Source organism: Phoxinus phoxinus (assembly GCF_949152265.1).
Source record: "Phoxinus phoxinus genome assembly, chromosome: 10".
Taxonomy (NCBI): Eukaryota; Metazoa; Chordata; class Actinopteri; order Cypriniformes; family Leuciscidae; genus Phoxinus; species Phoxinus phoxinus.
The window spans coordinates 9,154,301-9,172,809 of record NC_136885.1 but is presented as its reverse complement, the minus strand read 5'-3'; the positions used below and the strand labels follow the sequence as shown (position 1 = coordinate 9,172,809).

General features: G+C 38.8%; 1 protein-coding gene across 2 annotated transcripts in view; it reads left to right on the top strand.

The window, feature by feature from the left end:
• cdkal1 (CDK5 regulatory subunit associated protein 1-like 1) overlaps nucleotides 1–18,509 on the top strand; it is a 410,090-nt gene that overhangs the window by 115,160 nt on the left and 276,421 nt on the right. For both annotated transcript variants that reach the window (XM_079627099.1, XM_079627100.1), the window contains 2 exons: nucleotides 747–843; nucleotides 13,319–13,367. In XM_079627099.1, coding sequence (XP_079483225.1) covers nucleotides 747–843; nucleotides 13,319–13,367 — 146 coding nt within the window. The remainder of the gene's footprint in view (nucleotides 1–746; nucleotides 844–13,318; nucleotides 13,368–18,509) is intronic.

Here is an 18,509-nt window from a genome sequence, read left to right as displayed (position 1 = left end):
CCCCAGACCCATATGTAAATAATAAACGGATGCTTAAAGTGTTACTGACTGCTACTAACTGACTGCTTTTGATATTGACCCCTACTGAGTCGTTCCATCTTTGTTTGTCAAATGCCTGTGGAATTTGTCCAGATATACAGTATATCAATGACTGATTGATTGACTGGGGCAGTCATTGCCTACACTGAAAAAAGGGAGACTGTCACCTGTTAGATTTATCCAATTATATTTAGTATGTTTTACTAAATGGTTTTATGTTCTTAAGTAAAACGTGATAGCATTGTGTTGACTAGAACACTAGTTTGTGTCGATTGAACACAATTGAATTGTGTGCAACCAATGTCCACTATTCAATTGAGTAAATCCAATGGATTATTTTTTTCAGTGTAATGGTTAGTCAGACTTATAACCCGAAGGTTGCAGGTTCGATTCTCAATACCGGCAAGAAATAATGGTGCCCTTGAGCAAGGCACCTAACCCACAATCGCTCCCTGGGCACCGCAGCAAAAATAGCTGCCCACATCTCTGGGTGTGTGTCCATGGTTTGCGCTGTCACTGCTCCTAATGTGTATGCACTAACTTGGTCGGGTTAAAATGCAAAGAACATTTTTTTAGTATAGGTTACCATACTTGGCCTTCACGTCATGTCACTTTAATTTCAGAATATGTTTAAATATTCATCAGTCATTTTTGCCACTATGCCAAACTAATGTTGATTCTAATGTTTTGTTTGTGTTTTATTTCAGGAAAGCTCAGGAGCAGAATAAGAAGGTGGTTTTAGCGGGATGTGTGCCGCAGGCCCAGCCCAGGATGGACTACCTGAAAGACCTGAGCATAATCGGGGTAAATGCACAAGCTCATGCTGGAGATCCTTTCACCGTGTTCAAACCAATGCCAATGGTCATTTCTTTCTGTCCTCCTATTCTGTGTTGAAGTGGTGAATGAGTAGTGCAGTGGTGTGATATTCAGGAAGTGACCATGTTTTCTGCTCAAGTTTTCACCTCATATTTGCAGTAGTTAAAGCTGGAATCAGTCAACACGTGTGGGCGGTGATTGTTTGCTCTTGACTGCACCCTTCTTACCGTTGGAAAAATCACCTTATGCAAATGGACAGCCGTTTTGCATATTATGCCTGGGCCGTTTAGTGTCTCAGGATGTGAGCAGGATGTATGTGTGGAGAACTAATCAGTGCGTTATATTTTCTAGAGAATAGAGCTCTCGAGCTTTTGGCCGTTAACTCACCAGCTGTTAGAGCTAAGCCACTGGCTTACAGAAGCAGGTGTGTTTATTGAATTTAATTACATTATTTATGGTGTGCTGTTTGACATAGCATGTGGGATTACCACCAGATTCATGTTTATGAAGGAGAAGATTCATAATAAATGGCCTGAGCCTAACCGGTCATGTTTGAATAAAACATGGATATGCAAATAAAAAAACCTTGATTTTCTTTATGGTTTAAAGACAGAGGTCAGAAACTGAATTTCAAATGTGTGAAAGTCTGGAGACTCATTTTGTCCTGATGAGAGATTTTTTGTTGAATTATAACTGTGTATCCGGGAGGTTTGACCTGATGGTACAGCAGTCGGCGGACGATGAGCTTTCAGTCTGCTGCTACTCTCCTCCGCTGTTAAACGTGAGCTCTGAGCTGGTCGGACTGGTTTCTAGCCACAGCTGGGATGATGAGGCTCAGATTGCTCTCCCACAGAGATACTTTTCCAAAAGGCATCGACCCCGTCTGTTGCTTCACCGGATCTGTTTATATCTGATCAATATGTCGAATGGCTCCAGGGGCTTCAATTTTATACTGTTTTTGATGCACCAATTAAATACAGTTTTAGACAATATGTTTTAGACAGTTACTTTTTTGTTTCAAACAAAGCCAAAGAACCACTGCACCACAATCATGGGCTTTTTGTTCCTGAACGGTTTTGAACAAATCCGTTGAATGGATTTTTTTTCTCTTCAATTTAGAGTTCCTTTGGTAACGAACAACAATTCCAGCTTGTGATAGAAAATATCCTGCATCCGAGACTCACTACAGTAGGTAGTCAACCAGAATGCCTATTACCGCCGCGCCAGAATTTATTTTTTATTAAAAAAATAATCCAGTCGCATTTCAAAGTCATTTGCGAAATGACCGCCAGGTGGCGCAAAGGGACATTGTGCAAAACAGCAGCAATAGAGACAGAGCGTAACGCGTCATAATCTGAAGACCACGCCCACCGGGGGTGAAAACAATCCAACCGTCTCCATTGACTTTGCATTGCGAGTGGCTGCCTCCTTGTCATTTCTTGCTTCTAACTAAAGACAGAAAAATGCCTAAAAGCTGCTGTGTGACAAAGTGTACAGCAAACAAGCTAAGAAACACAGAAATACGTTTTTATAAGCTGTCGACCCCAAAAAACGAGCGTTTAAGGACTTAAAAGTGTATACAGGCTGGAACGAATGGTTAAATAGTGGGATCCTGACACTCAGTATGCACTAAAAATACAGTTACGTGTGCAGTAAGATAAACATTTGGTCACTGGTGAGTCAAATATCCAAATGTCAGTTTTATATATTATATTTCTGTAAGATAAGCTATCCTGTGTTGCCGATTACGTTCTCCTCCAGCGGGCGTACGTTAGTTCTCAGAGTAATGACACATTACGCTCTGTCTCAACTGCCTGATTCACTTTTAAGTCCTTAAACACTCGTTTTTTGGGGTCGACAGCTTATAAAAACGTATTTCTGTGTTTCTTAGCTTGTTTGCTGTACACTTTGTCACACAGCAGCTCCCTATGTAGCCTATATCAAGAGTTTGTAAAAACATGGTTTTAAGCAAGGTGCAATTTGCCAGGGGGGATGGGGATTTTCTTCTGGTCTAAACATCTGCTGAATTATTTTAATCCCCCCTCCCTCGTCCTCCATTTTATATGGTCTATTGGTGAAGTAATTTATAGCATTGATTACAATGCTATAAATTACTTCACCAATAGACCATATAAAATATCTAAAAAAAGATATGCAACAGGCACATTTAAACAACAAACAATAATATCAGAACCAGTTTCAGTTACGTTCATGGTTCCAGTGACCTTAATGCATGCACGGCTTTCAAAATGTCACAAAGCGTTTTGAGATTATTTTGAATGAAATATTGAAGTTTATAAAGTATTTTGGCACACCACGCCGAGTGGCGCTATCCATTGTTCTAAAGTCGGGTTTTATTCTGGCATGTTTGCCAGAAGAGGCAATCGAACAGCAGGAGAGAACATCAATCTGTGAGTGTTTACTTTTCTCAGTAGATTTTAGCGCAGTTCTTTGTTGCTAGCTAGGAAAGTTTGTTTTGTTTACTATGTTTACTCTGGTAAAACGCGAGGCCACGCGGACTTTGTTTGTGTCGTGACTCGTGAGTTTCGCTTGGCTCAGAGCAGGGCGTGGCCAAAGCCAAAGCCAAAAATGTATTTAAGCTACCAGTCTGATTGTGTCTGTTAGAAGAGGCAGTCGGACAGCAGGAGAGAACATCAATCTGTGAGTGTTTACTTTTCTCAGTAGATTTTAGCGCGGTTCTTTGTCGCTAGCTCCAAAGTCTCCAAACTCCTCCTTTCCAATTGCCCTACTACCTGTCCGCTTGATCCTATTCCAACTAACCTACTTCAAGCTACTACTTCCTGTTACCCACACTCACACACATCATAAACACATCTCTTCACACTGGTACATTTCCCACAGCATTCAAGCAGGCTCGGGGAACCCCACTGCTTAAGAAACCCACTCTAAAGCCAGCACATCTAGAGAATTACAGACCGGTATCCCTTCCATTCGTCACAAAAACACTTGAACAAGTGTCCTCCTTTCTTACGCAGAACAACCTCTTGGACAACAATCAGTGTGGCTTCAAAAGTGGACACTCAACTGAGACTGCTCTGCTCTCAGTAATTGAAGCTCTGAGATTGGCAAGAGCAGCTTCCAAGTCCTCAGTTCTCTTCCTGCTGGATCTGTCTGCAGCCTTTGGCACAGTTAACCACCAGATCCTCCTGTCAATCCTAAAGGTGAAGGGGATCTCGGGAACTTCACTCCAGTGGTTCAAGTCTTATCTCTCGGGTAGGTCCTTTAGGGTGTCGTGGAGGGGTGAGGTGTCTATATCTAGCCACTGGTGTGCCTCAGGGCTCAGTGCTTGGACCACTTCTCTTCTCAATCTACATGACATCACTAGGATCTGTGATTCAGAAACATGGCTTTTACTACCACTGCTACGCTGATGACACACAACTCTACCTCTCATTCCAGCCTGATGATCCGACGGTAGCCGCTCGCATCTCAGCCTGCCTGACAGACATTTCTGACTGGATGAAGGTCCACCACCTTCAACTAAACCTTGCGAAGACAGAGCTACTTGTAATCCCGGCTAACCCAGCACTTAATCACAACTTCACCATTCAGCTAGGCTCGTCATAACTCCAAGATCAGCCAGGAACCTTGGAGTTGTAATTGATGACCAATTGAATTTCACAGACCACATTGCTAGCACTGCCCGGTCATGCAGATTTGCCTTGTACAACATCAGAAGGATCAGGCCCTTCCTATCAGAGCATGCTACACAACTCCTTGTTCAGGCGCTTGTTCTATCCAGACTGGACTATTGTAATGCTCTCCTGGCTGGTCTCCCAGCTTGCACTATCAAACCTCTGCAACTGATCAAGAATGCTGCAGCTAGAGTGGTCTTCAACGAGCCGAAGAGGGCACACGTCACTCCTCTCCTCACGAAATTGTACTGGTTGCCGGTTGCCGCTCGCATCAAATTCAAGTCACTGACGTTTGCCTACAGAACAACCACTGGCACTGCTCCCCTGTACCTGAACTCATTACTACAGACTTATGTGCCATCCAGAAACTTGCGCTCTGCAAGCGAGCGGCGTCTTGTGGTGCCATCTCAAAGAGGCACGAAATCTCTCTCTCGGACCTTTACTATGACTGTTCCCTGCTGGTGGAATGATCTGCCTAACCCAGCCAGAGCTGCTGAGTCCGTAGCCATTTTTAAGAAACTGCTGAAGACGTATCTTTTTCGGCAGCACTTGAGCACTTGATCCAGTACTACTAACACTTTCTTATCTATAAAAAAAAAAAAAAAAAAAAAAAAAATCATTGCGTTGGATTGTACTGTGAAGGGTCATAGCACTTACATACTGTTGTCCTACTGCTAGTTTAATTGCTTCTATTGTTTCTCATTTGTAAGTCGCTTTGGATAAAAGCGTCTGCTAAATGAATAAATGTAAATGTAAATGTTTAATTAGGGTTCGGCAGACGCGGCGGCGCACTCATTTGGATTTGTTTTTCTCTAACAGCTAAAATAACTTAGACCCTAATAGGCTACTCCGTAATTTTTTAGTTATACAGATAAGAGTAGAGTAGCCTACATCGTTCAAAACTGTACACTTTTATTCATATTAGGCTAACGACAAAAGTTTATCTGTCATCTCTGTCTCCGGGAACTGCGCTTCACAAAAATGAACCGAAAGCCATTTGCCTCCGCTCAGCCACGATAAGACATCGGCTATGTCTAAAGCCTTTAAATATTGAATACATGTTATCTGATTAGGTAATCCGTATGAAAACGAGAAGTGATCTACTCAGACATGTTTAGCTATCATGTGAGTGCTTCCCAATGAGGAACTGACAAGGGTGAAAATCTCGCTATAATTAAATGTAGTCTATGCTTAATTAAATTGTAAAAACAGTTCAGATGATTTATTTGTCGAAATGTTGCGATATTGTTTCATTTAAGTTCATCATTATTCTATAAATGTTATTTAGTTTAGCAGCAGCACCACGAAGCACTGTGGTTCGAGATTTATATAAACAAAATAATAATAATAATAATTCACAAATCGCATGCACCCTGGTTGTAAGGATCCAAAGATCCCCGTGGAATTTAACATTGAGTTGAACATTTTGTTCATGACAATAAATGAACATGCGTTTGAAGATTGTATTTAGTTTTGCTTGGAAAAAGCTGGCCCAAACCGAGGTAGCATTTTATTTCTTCAATATTTGAAATTAAATGTTTAGTAATAAAACTTTTATGACAGAAATATATGTAGCCTAAAGAATTAAATTCTTTCATTATCAACACTTGAATAGCCTAATGGTAATGTCTAGAATTAAGTGAGAATTGCGACTTCTCTTTGTTTTAAGTCGGTCTCAAACTCAGATCGCCTGTGGGGGGTTGGGGGTTCAGGAGGTGTTAAATGTTCTGTCTTTCAGACAGTTCCCGAGATAACAACAAAAGGTAGATGGGAAATAATTAGCGTAGCTGCTGTTCATAATATGAATGCATTTGATCTGATTTAACTGTAGTATAAAAGGTATGAGATGCATTATGTGAATGCTTGGCTAAAGAGATGCGTCTTTAATCTAGTTTTAAACTGGGAGAGCGAGTCTGAGCCTCGGACAATATCAGGAAGGCTATTCCAGAGTTTAGGAGCTAGATGTGAATACGCCCTCCCTCCTTTAGTGGACTTAGTTATCCTAGGTACGACCAGAAGCCTCGAATTTAGCGATCTTAAAGAGCGCGATGGATTGTAGGGCGATAGAAGATCCCTTAAATACACAGGAGCTAAACCATTTAGGGCTTTATAGGTCAGTAGCAATACTTTGTAATTGATACGGAACTTAATAGGTAACCAATGTAGAGATGATAAAATTGGTGTTATATGATCATATTTTCTTGACCTAGTAAGAACTCTAGCGGCTGCATTTTGGACTAACTGTAGCTTGTTTACTGAGGATGCAGGACAACCAGCTAATAAAGCATTACAGTAATCTAGTCTCGAGGTCATGAATGCATGAACTAACTTTTCTGCATCAGAAACAGAGAGCATGTTACGTAGCTTAGCAATGTTTCTAAGGTGGAAAAAGGCTGTTCTTGTGACATTTGAAATATGATTTTCAAAAGACAAGTTGCGGTCTAGTATAACACCCAGATCTTTTACTGTAGAGGATAAAGTAACAGGACATCCTTCTAGATTAAGGTTGTATTGTAAGAGGTTTTGTGGGCAGTTTTTTGGACCAATCAGTAATACCTCTGTTTTATCTGAATTTAATAGAAGAAAATTACACGTCATCCAATATTTTATATCTTTAACGCACTCTGTCATTTTAGATAATTTAGTGTTATCATCAGGTTGTGATGAAATATATAATTGAGTCATCAGCATAACAGTGGAAACTTATTCCATGTTTTCTTATAATATTACCAAGTGGCAACATATAAATTGAGAATAGCAGAGGGCCTAATACAGATCCTTGCGGCAATCCATAATTTACTGACGTTATCTTTGATTTTTCCCCATTTAAATGGACAAAATGGTAACGGTCTGATAGGTACGATCTAAACCAGCTTAATGCCTGTCCCTGAACACCAGTGTAATTTTGAAGTCGATCTAAGAGTATTTTATGATCTATAGTGTCGAACGCAGCACTAAGATCGATTAAAACTAGTATTGAGGTACACCCTTGGTCAGAAGCTAAAAGTAAATCATTTGTAATTTTAACGAGTGCAGTTTCTGTGCTATGATGTGGCCTGAATCCAGACTGAAACTTTTCATAGATATCGTTTTCTTGCAAGAAAGAGCACAATTGAGCACAATTGAAGTGTTCAATCCATTTGTTCCAACTGGTTTTGTAGAGTTTTAAAATGAGCAGTGTGTTTGTCAACAATTTGGCATTATCTAAACATGAACTATTGACGGAACACGTTCTTGCCAACTAAACGAATGCAAGTGAGCAGCAGATACAGAGCTCTTTTATTCGCGATCCACCTCGTTTTATTGTAAGGTGAATTCAACCAGGCATTCTGTGTCTTTGAAGCAACAAAGGCTAAATCATTTGTTAGGTTTTTTCGTGATTTGTATGACACACAGCGACATACAGTATTATCAGCTGTATGATGTGAAATGTTTAATTTCGAGAGAGACCCGGCACGCGCAGTGCAGGGAGACTAAATAAACTAAAATAAAAGGGATCCAGCGCGAGAGAGAAGCAAAGAAAAACGCATGATCTTAATTTATGTTGCTTTGAACTATTTTCGTTTTGTAGACTAGCCTACTGTTTTAATTGTTTATTTATCTGCAATTTCTTTGGAAATTTCTTTTAAAATGTTGCAAGAATAAGATTCTGTGTTTCTTACTAATAAACTCTAACTCGATGCAACCCTGTTTTAAATAAATAAACTGCCCCCGACACTTTATTTAAACCTTGAAATGTCCAGGATCTGTTTTTAAAAATTTATTTCTTTGCTATGGTGGGTACTATCAATGTCAGTCATCTCAATTTCGTGAATGATTCACAAAACAATAATTTAGCAGATTAAAGATTAGCTTCATAATTTTCATTTTCTGACCCGATCGGCTGACAATATTCCTTCATCAGTTTTGTCGTCAGTGCAGCAGCTCTACTGGAATGCAGCACATTTATGTTGTAATGTGCCATTGATAATTAAACAAAACGCTTTACTTTAATAAACAGTTATTTAAGCATCAAGAATGGTAAAACATAAACGCTATCGGCCAACAGCATGTAGGCTACAATGAGATTCGATCTCGGATCGCTTGAAACTCCGTGAAGCTCATGCTGTTGCGTTGTCCACAGAGCTATCGTCGGACCGCTGCGGAAATTACGTTTTATGCTCTTGCAAAGCCTCATTGATGTAGCCTAATATTTTTCTATTGCAATGTTTTGTGTTGAAATGTTTTCATTATTTATTAAATGTATTACATTTAATTTCAGTATTGTGATTATGAATTCGTTTAACTACATGTTTCACTTGAATTGATCTGCTACCACATTTCAATCTCAATTCCCGCGGCGGTGGTAAAAGTATTATTCTGGTTGAGTACCAACTGTAAATACTGCTACTGCAATTAGGCAAAGCAGCAACAGTGTGCATTCAGTGTTTTGTTGTTTTTGTGTCCTTCATTTTTAGTTGACTAGTCCAACTAATTCCTTCAAGTGAGTAAATGAATAATTTTGTTAAAGGTATAGCGGAGGATTTTCTTTTGGGTAGCCTATACTATTGGTCCACCTAAGTGTCAATCATTCTGGTGATATGTTTACGTAAGGCCGTTCACACGCTGGCGTGCGCTAAAAGCACAGGTTGGGCTTCCCACTGATGCCGCAGTCGCGAAGATTCTACTAGACAGGTAAAGTTTGTCATGCTATTTGGAGAAATCCATTTAAAATCACTGCTAGTAGGCGTTCCCTCTCGGGAGCAAATAGTGTTGCGCATGTGCATTTTTAAAAAAATTGGAGAGGGCGGGTCTTTTCTAAAATTAGGAAAGATCCTCCGCTATACCTTTAACATACATTTTTCAGGCTTATTTTAAAATAAAATAAAATCTAAAATTCATAGCACCACCTTGCAACAATTCAGAGCTAACCGTGTTTTTATGCCGAATAATATTCAACGGTGTGAATATTATGATGTGGCAAGTCTACCATGATTTTTTTAAATTGTGACCAAGTATTGAACTGAATTGATTCCCACCCCTACTAATTTGTTAATGTTAAAAAGTTTAACTTTTTTTTTAATGTTACCAAAAATATATATGTAAATAAGGATTTGAACCCTCATCCACTTGAATAAGTGAAAACTCTCCTGCACTAGATTTTTTTATATTTTGCATATTATTTATTTAAAACTTATTTGTTGTTAGTTTTTTTTTTTTTTTTTTTTTTTTTTTTTTTTTTGACCGTCATTGTCAGAGTGCTGGAACTGGTGGCTTGTTGCGACACCAGACAGAAGCCTTCAGCACTAGCAGGGCTTCTCCTGCTTGCGTTCACTGCTGCAGTTTAAAGACCGACAGGTGTGAGTAGAGGCTTTCTGAAAGGCTGTATTGATTGGGAGAGCACTCAGTCCTGCACCTCTTGCAGGAGAACAAATGCAAGGTTTAAGATTTGCAGAGGTGCCCTGGTGCACAGTACCTCTTCGGTAACATTTCACCATCGTGGGCAAAGACACATGGACCCACTCTGCTTTGGTCAGGGGCTTGGGGATAGTAGAACATGAGCCTGGAAAAATGCTGTCTTTAACATTACAATGCACCATCTGCCAACTCCCCAGCGACAAAAGCAAAAATGGCATTTCTCTTTGCTGAGCAAATCGAAACTGCAGCCCAGATTTACCTGGAGGCTTGGAAGCATTTGATGAAGTTGCCTCAGCACATCTTTGTTTTGTCTAGACAACAGACATTCACATCTAAAGGGGTTCATCCCTTGTTGCTTTCAAGTAGTTTGTTTTAAAAACAATAACTGTGGGGAATCACAAAACCGATTTTGAAGTTCTTCTGACCAGGGCTGGATTTAAAGCATGAGACTGCAGCCGAGGGAGTCAGTAATGCTTAACAGACCGACTTCCTGCCGGTCCCAAAACATCTCTGCCAGCACATGAAAGAATCCGCTCAATAAAATTACCTTTCTTCTCCCTCTTTGACGTGGTGCTTGAGAGCGTGCAGCATTCAGAGCCCGTCCCGCTGTGCTTGGGGCCTAAAGTGCATTCACCTAGCGGATCTCGGACACGTTGGTCCAGCAGGTGCTGCCCAGAGAGGGGCTGAAATTGCGCTCCCATTAGGGCAAAATTGATTTCTGTTTCAGTGTTTTTCATGCAATGTAACTGCAGCCAGTGGAGGCCCGGGGTCTGCAATCTATCTCTCGGCCCACACAGTACAGTTGAATTAATGGCCCCGGTGGCTAGAGAAAAGCATGCACAGGCCTCGGGTCGGCCATTTAACCACAGGGTGCTGTGCACAATGGATATGAATTCCCTTTAATACTGAAGATCAGCTTCTATAATTCCACAGCCTCCTTGCAGAAATGACCTCAGCAGAGGAGGGAAAGATTACCTGCCTCCAGCCAACTCTCACCATTACAGGCTTTTTTCCTTTTCTCATCTTTTTTCTGGCTCCAACAGAAACAAAAAAAGATGAATACACAGCTGGTGAGGAATGTGTATAATTTTGCAGTATTGAGGTTATCATTTCAAAGTGAAAATGTGCAAAATGAGTTTCTGAAGAATTCTGCAGGTTTTGTGCGGAGCGATCAGCTGATAGGATTCGATTGCTGGTCTCTTCTTGTCTCTCGGAAATACTTGATTGTAATTAGTCAGTTGTGGTATTCTTCACTGGAATATTCTTGTATAGTGACACTAAATTATAATTTATTAACTATAACTTGAACTATAATCAGCTGGTTTATGTAAATTGATAAAAATGTGTGTAGTGTAAGTGTAAACATGTTATTTCTTCATATTCATTTCTTGCTTCTACATATTTTTGTTGTCTTGAAATTACGTTTTACATAAAATGATTTCAAATGAAATCATGTTCATACTGTTCTGTGTATATATTTGCACCGGTCAACATTTGTTGTTGATTTATTTGTATAAAAACTGTATAAAATCACCACCCTTCATCCTCATGACAGACTCATCAGTTGAATAGCAGTCAGACAGCTCCACACATTAATCAATTGTCATATTTCCTTGCTTTATTTCCTGAAAATAACCAATTACATGTCTAATAGTTCTCCCTTTGTCAGAGAGCTTCTTAATTACCTCATAATCCTCGTAAAGTTAGTTGAATATGGTTAAACGCAGTATTTAATCTGCCGCCGTTTACCAATGTGACATTCTAGGATTCGAGATTAGAGGTTCATCATGCAGAGGAGCTTGATTTGAATCAGCTGTCAGTCAGAGTTATGAGGATTGAACACTGACAGCAGCTACGTACTGATCTGATATACATGGTCACATCAACGTGCACAAGGCACATTTTGTTTTTGGTGTATGTTAATGCTTATAAAATTGCTAGTAAAAAGCTCAAATTACATTAATGTAAACGCTTACCGTAATTTCCAAATGAGCTCTGGTTTCCTCCAACATAAGCTTTTGTTCATATCTGCTCATATGCTATACAACAGTTAGTTACAGTCCTCTAATCTGAAAGGTCGAGTAGCGTTCCAAGAGTGCTCACATTAGACTTTTTTTCTTTTTCTCATCTTTTTTTCTGGCTCCAACAGAAACAAAAAAGATGAACACACAGCTGTTGAGGAATGTGTATACGTTTGCAGTGTTGGTTAAATTTAAAAGTGAAAATGTTCAAACCGAGTTTCTGAACAATTCTGCAGGTTCTGTGCGGAGCGATCAGCTGATTTGATTTCTGGTCTCTTCCTGTCTCTCGGAAATACTTGATTGTAATTAATAAAAATGTGTGCAACAAACAGCACTGGGACTTTCCACAGTTTGTATCACTCCGCTTGTGTATTTGTGTTAGTGTTAAGGCCTAAGGTTCACACCAAGGGCGATAACTACAACCTTAATGATTTAGTCCACACCACAACTATAATGATAATGACATAGAGTCAAAAATATAATTGGAATCCCCTTCAGAACTGGTTATTGAACATAAAATAAACATGAGTGTTTTATAGCCTATATAACTGTTTATAGCCTGATATGCCACAGCATCGCCACAGATGAGTAGAGTTTTGCCTCAACTAACGCGCAAACTGCCGCAAATAAAACTGTAAGTCTCAGGCGTTCAACACATAATCATCTTAATTAAAAGTAGTGAGACTTAATCATCTTACCGGTGCAGATGTCGCTCTCTCCTATTGTGGTCTTTTATCTTGAAATTAGCTGATGATAAATAAAATGCAGCTCATATCCGTCCGTTGCGTTCATTGACATGAATTTGCATACAGTATAGCGCGGGAATGGAAGATCGCATATATATTAGTTTTGTGGAGATACAAGTGTAAATAAAACCGCTTTAAACGGTCTAGGTGATCAGATAGCTATCCGATCAGTAAAAACACATAAAGTAACGGTGTAAACAGACCCTTACACTTTCTCTTTCTGCAGTTATATAGTTACACCAGTAGGTACACCAGCTCTTACGGTCTTTAAGTCATTGAATCATTCAAAACAAGTGACTGTTTTTATGAGTCATTGAATCACTCTTTTAAATGGCTTGTTAAACAGTAAGTTTATCGATCAGATTTTAGTGAACTGACTGTAGCTTTTATACTTGAGTGAGAGTGTAGTGTTTGAGTTGAACACAATCCATAAACCACTCCGGTGGAAGTTCAGAAACTTTCAGATGACACATAACTCATATCTGCGTCTCTAAGTTTAATTGAATTTGAGGACCAGAACTTACTGTTTGTCCCTATCACCTTTTCTTCTTCAGTGTAAAGCTGGGCTAATTTAATGTGATTGCATTGAATATGTGCAGACGACAGTCTGATGTTTTCATAATGTCTCTGTTTCTCTCTGTAGGTTCAGCAGATTGATAGAGTGGTGGAGGTTGTGGACGAGGCTGTCAAAGGTCAGTCTCTTTCACACACACTCTGTCTTTCACACAAAACACTGTCTTTCTGTCTATGTGAAGGTATCTGTCTCACTGCTGCTCACAGTTCATGTTGACTTGTTTCTCGTCTCTCTGAAATGCTTATCATATCGTCATTTTCAAATGACTTGGGCTATTATTTGAGGAAGGTGACTATGCGTTTTATTTTACCTTTTTTGGTGATGAACTACTTTAGTGTTAAAAAACAAATTCTTAAATGGATTGTTGTTCTTGAAAGGATGCTTGAATGAGTAACAAATTCAAATGTACAAATGGCTGATGCATTCTATTCTATCCTGTCGCTGCACAATGACTGAAATATTTTCGACACGGTTTCTAAAAGTAATAGCAATGGCATTGTTGCAATGAAAGATGTTTCAATGGTATAATCAACACATGAACATGGTTTGTGAACATGGTAAAATCACTGTGCACTGGCATTGTTTCTCATTGTTGTAATATTTATATATGTGTGAACTACACACACACACACACACACACGGCCTAAAATTATTAGAACGGCAATTAAAATTTAGAATATTAGATATTATATTCTAGATATTATATAATATTATAATTATTTGATGAATAGAAAGTTACAAAGAACAGCATTTATCTGAAATAGAAAGCTTTTGTAACATTATACCTACCTTTCAACAATTTAGGGTCAGTAAGAGTTTTTTTTTTTTTTGGAAAGAAATTAGAGAAATTAAGTGATTTTATTCAGCAAGGATGCATTACATTGACATAGACATGTACTATGTTGCAAAAGCTTTCTATTTCAGATAAATGCTGTTCTTTTGAACTTTCTATTCATCAAAGAATCCTGAAAATAAATTGTACACAATTGCTTTCAACATTGATAATAATAATAATCAATGTTTCTTGTGCAGCAAATCGGCATATTAGAATGATTTCTGAAGGATCATGTGACACTGAAGACTGAAGTAATTGATCAGAGGAACAAATTACTTTTGTAATTAAGTTTTTCATTTTTAATACATTTGCAAAGATTTCAAACAAACTCCTTTCACATTGTCATTATGGGGTATTGATTGTAGAATTTTGAGAAAAAATAATGAATTTAATCCCCTTTGGAATAAGGCTGTTACCTAACAAAATGTGGAAAAAGTTAAGCTCTGTGAATACTTTCCGGATGCACTATACAGTATATATTATTTGGTGAATGGGTATCTTCATGCAAGTGACAAAAAAAGTGGGCAAAGACTGTTAGACATTTTATTAGATATATATTTTTTGAAAAATATTAGCTTTTAAAAATTATTATTATTATTTTAAACAATTTGACAATGTTCCACGTACAAAATGATTAATATCCCAGATCTTATTGCAACATTCTAAATGCATTCTGATCAACTTTAAAATCAGAACAACTGATACACCTGTTTGCTAATCAGATTCTGGTCAATTTCAAGTAATGGCCGTAAACTTAACTGGGTTTCGCATTATGGATGACCACAAGAAAGGGGACGTCTACAAAGGTATTTCCAATTGTTTTGAAGTACCAGTGGCCACTGTGCAAAGCATTATTAGAAAGTTCAAGGAGTTTGACATTATAAAAAAAGTTAGGAAGACCAGACATGTAGGAAGCCAAAAGTGACCCCTGCACTGGCTATCCTGAATAATCTGAGTAATGCTGCTACCAGCATTTCAAGGCAGACACTCCAGTGGACAATGCACAAGGATGGCCTCCATGGACACAGACCAAGGAGAGTTGTTTGGACAGTATGGATGCCTTTTTTTTGGAGAAAAATGAAGCATTCTACCCCAAGAACACCATCCCCACGACCAAGCATGGGGGTGGGAACAAAGCTTTGGGAGTGTTTTCAGCCAATGGGCCAGGCAACCTTTTAAAAGTACTGTAAATGACATCATGAAAAAGACTACATTAAGGTTCTGGAGCAAAACATCAGACAGTCTGCAGAAATACTTGGGCTGGGGATGCAGTAGACCTTCCAACAAAATTACGATCCAAAACACTCAGCAAAAGTGGTCAAGAAATGGTTGGCAGAGAACAATATCAACGTTTTGGATTGGCCAAGCCAGAGTCCAGACCTGAATCCAACTGAGAATCTGTGGAGAGAACTGAAGACCAGAGTGATGACAAGAAAGCCATCAAACTTTAAGGACCCGGAGATCTACTGTATGCAAAAGAAGAGTGGTCCAAATCCCGGTGGAAATGTGAGAAAAAAAAATGGTCACCAATTTAAAAAAAATTATTTGACAACTGTGATAAATGAAGGCCATTTTTTTCCCATTTGATCATTTTGATTATTGACATTTACATGTTTTGTCAATGTAAAAAAAAAAAGCTTATTCTTCATTTTTATCTTTACCACAATGTCTTCATTTCTTTTGTCACCTTTTGTGTCATTACCAGCCAGAAGATGCCTATCTGCAACCATAGTGTATGAATATCTATATTTGCTATAGACTTCAGGAGAAGATTTTGCTAATCCAACATAATACAACAAGATGACGATGTCTAACGTGACATTGTATATGTATGAATTCAATATTTCAGGCTTTTAAACTAACATTTTAATCACAAACCCAACACATTTTTGAAGTGAAGTGAGCAATAAAATCAGTTAAATCAACAATAGGGCAATAATATGCAAATGCCGTGACCAGTCTCATCTAGACCAGCGCAGCACACATAGCAAGGATTTTTATAGAATAGTAAGTGTTACTATTATTGAGTCAAATGTTGGCAAAAGAGATGAGTCTTTTGTGCATCCTTAAATACATTTTACTAGTTTTATGCTGTCGTATGGTCATGTTACAACTTTTCCAACCTATGGAATATTGTCACATTTCACTTGAATTCTTTTGGAGTAAATAAAGAAAAAAAAATATACAGTGTATCAATGAAACAAGACCACTTAACTGTGAGCATTAGGATGAGCTGACCACTGCTCTGCCTGTCCATTTGTCCAAACTACAGCAGCTTGAAAGAAGAAACGGTCCTTAACCCACAGCGACAGTCATTTAGCAGACACTTTTATCCAAAGCGACTTACAAATGAGGAATACAGAAAGCGAGTCATCATGAAAAAACGCAAGTAGTGCTCAAAACACAAAGTTTCAGACATTGCTTAGAGTAGCATAAGCCAGACAAGGAAGGGATTCAAAGAAAATGAAATATATATATATAATTTTTGTAAAAAAAAAATTATGAGGTTAAGTGATGTCTTCCAAAGTCTTCACGGATCTACCAAACGTTGTCACGGATTCTGCATTCTTGAATCAGGGTGGGGAGATCATTCCACCAGCATGGAACTGTGAATGAGAATGTTCTGGAGAGTGATTTTGTGCCTCTCTGTGATGGCTCATTGATCGATCGACGTGGGCTAATGCAGAGAAATGAAGAGAGGTGTGACGTGGGCCCTGTTGGGCTGGTTGAAGACAAGATGAGCTGCAGAGTTCTGAGTATGGGGTTATTATTGTTGCAATATTCCAAATAAATAGATTAATATTCACAAATAAATGTAAAGAGATTCACAAAAATGTATCGAATGCACAAATGAATAGATTAAGATCCACAAATAAATGTAAAGAGTTTCACAAAAAATTATAAAATTCACAAATAAATAAAATGAGATTTGCAAATAAATAAAATATTTACAAATGTTTTCTTATTTTACAAACACAACTCTGCCTGGCATTTATTTGTGAATCGGTTCCTGTGCATTTGTAAATCGCTGCACACATTTGTGAATCGGTTCCTGTGCATTTGTAAATCGCTGCACACATTTGTGAATCGGTTCCTGTGCATTTGTGAATCCCCTCACGCATTTGTGGATTTTGAAACACTTCTAGCGCAGACGTGCAGAGAAATCCACAAATAGGTGGACTCCACCCACCGCCTACTCAAGCCAATCAGATAACGGCCACATCGAGCTGGCCAATCGTAGCACGTTATCGCTTCAACCAATCACGTTAGGCTTTACACTCGGGGCGGGAAGTGGGAACTGACTGATTCTTGCATCAATGAAAGGAGCACTGGAGCGCAGTAGTAGCGCTGAACTGTGTGTGGTAAAAACACTCTGTTTTCAAAAGATTGTTGGAGTTTAAGGCCTCTTTATATTTCCATCAGGATACACTCAGGGAATTATGATAATCAGAGATCCCGAGCATCATGAACAGTCTCTACACCGGCAAGAGGCGCGACACAAATAGGCACTGTCTGTTCACTGCTGCCGCTGCAGTTTAAATCATGTAAAACTAGCATGTTTGAAATGTTAACACATATTCCCTATGTGACGTCTGCTTAGCTTTATATGCATAATCGTGCTCTTAACGGCTCTGATCGTAGCCTGCTTATTGACTAGTGCTGGTTACTTAAATCATATTTCGTGATAGTGTACTGGACGCGGGGCATTCATTGATTTGTTAAAATATGTTAACTTATGTCCTCAGTTGTATTGTGAATGTAATGCAGTACTGTTCTATATCGTGAATTAACCACAAGGGGGCACTAAAGTACTTGCTGTAAAGAACGCGTTTGGATTATAGTTTGTCCTATTAGTTTTGCCATACTGAGAAACTGAAGGCTGTCAGTCAGACCGTGAGAATGATGCGTCTGCTGCCGCTCACAATAAAATATGCTGAGAAACGGTTATTCATCTCATCTCATCTGTTCTTCTGAATGCAACGCTAGCTCCAATATAAAATCATAACACAACAATAGTAAACGGATGCCCGCACTTCTGATGTAGCGGCTACTTCACGCAATTAGGACAAATGTTTTTGCACATTCGCTTTGCCCAGTGTAGATTGCCTCGCACAGGGTAGACACGATGCATGACATTATACGATTTTGCCTTTTAAAGCACAATCACAGTGACAAATAGCAATATGATATAAATACATGTAATGTAGAATACCAAATATAAGCCCAAATGTATAAATACAAAAACATTTGTCCTAATTGCGTGAAGTAGCCGCTACATCAGAAGTGCGGGCATCCGTTTACTATCAATGACTGCCCCGCGTCCAGTACACTATCACGAAATATGATTTAAGTAACCAGCACTAGTCAATAAGCTACGATCAGAGCCGTTAAGAGCACGATTATGCATATAAAGCTAAGCAGACG